Genomic DNA, 5,212 nt, shown 5'->3' on the forward strand with positions numbered 1-5,212 from the left:
CAGATGAGGCTTGATCCGGTTCTTCTGGAGTGCTGCAGGAAACTGTAGGATCTGGGCAGGTAAGTACAACAGGAGAACGGGTCTTTTCTCTGGCAGGCAAAGGCACTGTCACGGGTGGAACTCGGCAGGAGACCCAGAAGCGGAAGTGGACAAATATCCTCCGAGCAAATGTTCAAGCAAAGTCTTTTAATATTCCAAGCGGTCGGAAGGGACCGAAGCAAAAAACAAATCAGGAACTCGGGACGAAGGCAGGACGCGGCAGGAGATCGGGATCTCAGATCCGGAACTAAAACAAAAGAGGAAAAAAGACTCACGTGAGCAAAACAAGGCGCTTACAACGTCAGGGGTCTTCAGGAAAAGGTTCATAGGGAACACGAGCAAAGAGAATCTACGAATGCCAACCTAGTCTGGAAACTCAATTCTCTGGCGAGTTCTTCAGGTCCGCGACGCTCCTTTTCTGTGGGAAGAACCCGCCATTCAATCACCCCCAGCCGCGCACCTGCCAGCGTCTGTCAAGACAAAAACAAAGACACGAACCAAAACAGGAAACCGACTACAAAATAAAACAGGAAAGCACCAAAACATGACAGTACCCCCCCTCTAGGTAGCGCCTCCAGGCGTTCTACCCGGTCTTTCCGGGTGCTCCCGGTAAAAGTCTCGGAGGAGGGAGAGGTCCAGGATGAGTGAGCGGGAGATCCAGGAGCGCTCCTCTGGACCGTAGCCCTCCCAGTCCACTAGGTACTGGAAGCCCCGACCTCTGCGGCGAACCTCCAGGATCTTGTGGACCTTGTACGCAGGGTGATTGTCAATGATGAGCGGAGGAGGTGGAGGCTGGGCTGGCGCACTGAGAGGACTGGTTGAGACGGGCTTCAGGAGAGAGACGTGGAAGGTGGGATGGACCTTTAGCGACGGAGGGAGCTTGAGGCGCATGGCAGTGGGATTAATGATCCTTTCAATCTCGAACGGCCCCACGAACCTAGGAGCCAGCTTGCGTGATTCAACTGGAAGGGGAAGGTGCCGGGTGGACAGCCAAACCTTCTGGCCAGGTGAGTACCTCGGGGCTGGCACACGGTGCTTGTCAGCGAGGCGTTGATTTCTTGTAGCGGTGCGGGATAAGGCCGCCCTGGTCTGGTGCCAGACAGATCGACAACGTCGTAGGTGGGCCCGAACTGAGGGAACCGCTGCCTCCCTCTCCTGAGAGGGGAAGAGAGGTGGTTGATAACCATACGCTGCCATGAATGGTGACCTCCCAGTGGCAGATGAAGTTAGGGATTTGTGAGAATACTCCACCCAGGGGATGTGCTGACACCAGGAGGCCGGGTGACGAGCCGACACGCAGCGTAGAGCTGATTCCAGGTCCTGGTTGGCCCGTTCCGTCTGGCCGTTGCTCTGCGGATGGTACCCCGACGAAAGGCTAGCCTTAGCCCCCAGGGATCTACAGAAAGCTCTCCATACCTGCGAGGAGAACTGGGGTCCCCGATCCGAGACAATGTCTACCGGGATACCATGGAATCGAAAAACATGTAGGACCAGCAGGTCCGCTGTCTCCAAGGCTGACGGTAACTTTATCAGGGGGATAAAGTGAACCATCTTGGAAAAGCGGTCCACTACTGTCAGGATAACTGTCCTACCCATGGAAGGAGGGAGACCGGTGACGAAATCCACAGAGATGTGCGACCAGGGGCGACTCGGCACAGGTAAGGGTCGAAGGAGTCCAGCGGGGGGGCGACGGGAGGACTTTCCGCGAGCACACGTGGTACATGCAGCCACAAACTCCAGGACGTCGCGTGCCATCTCCGGCCACCAGAATCTCTGCCTGAGAAAAGAGAGTGTCCTTGAAACGCCCGGGTGACACGCTACCTTGTGGGTGTGCCCCCACTGAAGAACCTGGGCACGAGCTGGCTGCGGAACAAACAGTCTATCAGGCGGTCCAGAGCTAGGTCCTGGGTCACTCTCCTGGGCCTCCTGAACAACCCTCTCTATATCCCAGCTGGCCGCCCTGATAAAACACCGCTTTGGAAGGATGGTCTCCTCTGCCAGACCCTCCTGGGAAGGAGCAAACTGACGGGATAAGGCATCAGGCTTAACGTTCTTACCTCCCGGGCGGTACGTCAGGGAAAAGTCGAAACGACCCAAAAACAGGGCCCAACGGGCCTGGCGGGAGTTCAGGCGCCTGGCCTCCTGTAGGTAGAGTAAGTTCCGATGATCCGTTAAAACCAGAAAGGGTACCTCTGAGCCTTCCAGCCAATGCCTCCACTCCTGAAGTGCCGCCACCACCGCCAGGAGCTCCCGGTTGCCAATGTCATAATCCGATGACAGCTTCCGGGAATAGAAAGCACAGGGATGCACCTTATTGTCCCTGGCGCACCTCTGGGACAGCACTGCCCCTATGCCGGTGTCCGAAGCGTCCACCTCCACGATGAACTGACGGGCTGGGTCGGGGTGTCGTAGGATAGGCGCGGAGGAGAACAGCGAGCGCAGCCGGTTGAAGGAGTCGTCCGCCTTGGAGGACCAGGTGAAAGCACTCTTGGTGGAGGTAAGCTGAGTTAATGGAGCGGCAACCTGGCTATAACCCCGGATGAACCTGCGATAAAAATTAGCAAAACCCAAGAATCGCTGCAATTCCTTTCAGCTAACAGGCACCGGCCATTGAGCAACTGCCTCCACCTTTATGGGATCTGGCCGCAGCTGACCCTGCCCTAGAATAAAACCCAAAAAACTAACTGTGGGGACTCCGAACTCGCACTTCTCTGCCTTGACAAACAGTCTGTTCTCTAATAATCGTTGGAGTACGCGGCGGACGTGGCTGACGTGTTCCTCAGGAGAATTGGAAAAGATCAGAATGTCGTCAAGATAAACGTACACAAAATCACTCAAAAAGTCCCCTAAGACCTCATTGATAAGTCTCTGGAACACCGCTGGCGCATTGGTCAGGCCAAACGGCATGACCAGGTACTCGAGGTGACCTAAGGGGGTCTTAAAAGCCGTCTTCCACTCATCTCCCTCTCTAACACGGACCAAGTGATAAGCACTTCTAAGGTCCAGTTTAGTGAATATCATGGCCTTGTTCAGAGGATCAAACGACGGGTCTATGAGTGGGAGGGGATACCGATTCTTAACGGTTATGCTGTTTAATCCCCGGTAGTCTATACAAGGTCTCAGGGACTTGTCCTTCTTACTAACAAAAAAGAACCCTGCACCAAGAGGCGAAGAAGGGGGGCGAATTAAACCGGCGGTCAGTGACTCCCCGATATAAGTGTCGAGGGCCTGGCGCTCCGGGCGAGAAACCTTATACAGTCGACTACAGGGAAGAGGAGAACCAGGAAGTAGGTCGATGGCGCAGTCATAGGGACGGTGCGGTGGTAGGGATAGCGCCCTCTCTTTGCTAAAAACCTCACCCAAACTGTGATACTCCGGAGGAACGGAGGAAAGGTCAGGAGGGGGAGAGATGGGAAGTGGAGGACGAGAGGAAGTAGGTGCAGAACGGAGACACTGTGAATGACAATGCGGGCTCCAACCAAGTACCGTGGAATTCTCCCAATCAAAGTGAGGGTTATGGATACGAAGCCAGGGGAGACCGAGAACAATAGGAGAAGAGGGAGAAGAAATCAGAAGAAAACAAATTAACTCAGAGTGGTTACCCGAAATCGTGAGGGAAAGGGGAGTAGTCTGGTGAGTAACGTCGAGTAGTGGTCGGCCATCCATGGCGCAGACCGGGCGGGGAACGTCTAGTTTAACCAGGGGAAGGTTGAGGGAAAGGGCGAAGTCTCGGTCAATAAAATTGTCGTCAGCGTTAGAGTCGATTAGTACAGTTTCCGCCGTCGAAGTCAAGTCAACCGTCAAAAAACCAGGTAGGGTGATCCGGTGAGTCGGGTCATGCGACGAACGAGTGTGTCCCACCCGAGCACTAACCTTAGGTCGACTGGGCAGACATGTAGTCGATGACCAGGCTCGCCGCAGTACAGACACAGTCCCTTCGTGAGCCTGTGGGAGCGCTGTTCCGGAGACAAACGTGTCAAGCTGCATCGGCTCATCGGGTGGCGGCGTAGGAGTCTCAGGAGTCAACAGAGGAGCTGGTTGGTCAAAAAGAGGAAAAGAAGGAGAGAAAACATCCCTGCCACGTTCCCTGCGGCGCTCCCTCAACCTATTATCAATCCTGATGGCTAGGCTGATAAGAGCCTCCAACCCCTCTGGTTCCTCCCGTGTGGAGAGTTGATCCCTGACTGCGCTACCTAACCCCTGGGTAAACGCGGTGATCAGTGCGGGTTCATTCCAACCACTCTCAGCAGCTAAAATTCGGAAATCTACCGAGTAATGCCCCACAGACTCCTCGCCCTGTCGTAACCTGAGTAGTTTGCGAGAGGACACCGCGGGAGAGCGATGTGGTAGGTCAAAAACCCGGCGCATCTCGTCAGAGAAACAATCAAAATTAGCTAGAGCCGGGGAGTTAGACTCCCACAGGGAAGTAGCCCAGTCCGCTGCTCTACCCCGGAGGAGGTTTATTAGATAAGCGATCTGAGCGCGACCCGCAGAAAACGAGGAGGGCTGCTGGCTAAAAACTAACTGAACTTGGAGCAAAAAACGTGAACAACCACCCACTTCTCCACTATAATATCCCGGCGTGGGTATCGTGGGTTCGCTGTCGAACCTGACTTTGTTTCTTTCTGCTGCTTTTGCAGCGTTCTTCCTTGCAAGCTGGTAACTCTCCTGAAGGTGGTCTTTCAGGGTTTGTACGTACTGGGAGTGAGACTTCTGCTCCTTGTTGTTCAATGGAACATTAAAGGCAAGATCAATGGGTAACCGGGGATGTCGCCCAAACATCAGTTCATAGGGCGTGAACCCGGTTGTGTCATGTTTAGTGCAATTGTATGCGTGCACTAGGGGCTTTACAAAGTCTCGCCAGTGGGTCTTGTCTTCAGCTTTGAGTGTACTAAGCATGCTTAACAGTGTACGATTGAATCTCTCCACAGGGTTACCCCTCGGATGGTAAGGTGTTGTTCTGACTTTGTGTATGCCTGCAAGATCACAGAGTTCTTGAATGGTCTTGGACTCGAAGTCTGGCCCTTGATCACTGTGCAACTTTTCAGGGAACCCATAATGGATAATGAAATTCTCCCAAAGACACTTGGCTACTGTTCGGGCTTTTTGGTTCGGAGTTGGTATTGCCACTGCGTATTTGGTGAAGTAATCTGTGATTACAAGTACATCCTTT

At 53.9% G+C, this 5,212-nt stretch overlaps 1 protein-coding gene across 1 annotated transcript; it reads right to left on the minus strand.

Annotated features, from left to right (window-relative positions):
- Positions 1-267: 267 nt before the first annotated feature.
- Positions 268-1,590, minus strand: LOC148065743 (uncharacterized). The gene is made up of 5 exons (XM_087808071.1): positions 1,456-1,590; positions 1,291-1,389; positions 1,036-1,194; positions 403-957; positions 268-286 (listed from the first exon to the last, which is right to left on the minus strand). Exons 1-4 carry the CDS (start codon positions 1,588-1,590, stop codon positions 601-603), a joined length of 750 nt encoding a protein of 249 aa, XP_087664197.1. The 3' UTR covers positions 268-286; positions 403-600.
- Between the last annotated feature and the right edge of the window lie 3,622 nt (positions 1,591-5,212).

This window comes from Callionymus lyra, chromosome 14, assembly GCF_982586985.1.
Source record: "Callionymus lyra chromosome 14, fCalLyr1.hap1.1, whole genome shotgun sequence".
Classification (NCBI taxonomy): domain Eukaryota; kingdom Metazoa; phylum Chordata; class Actinopteri; order Syngnathiformes; family Callionymidae; genus Callionymus; species Callionymus lyra.

Excerpts from the sequence above, each read along its gene's own strand:
- LOC148065743 (XM_087808071.1), bottom strand. The coding sequence starts at position 1,590 with ATGGTTCACTTTATCCCCCTGATAAAGTTACCGTCAGCCTTGGAGACA. Across the intron at positions 1,195-1,290 it reads GGTGTCAGCACATCCCCTGG|GAGAGGGAGGCAGCGGTTCC; the intron begins GTGGAGTATTCT and ends TTCCCCTCTCAG. Across the intron at positions 958-1,035 it reads GGTACTCACCTGGCCAGAAG|ATTGAAAGGATCATTAATCC; the intron begins GTTTGGCTGTCC and ends GGGCCGTTCGAG.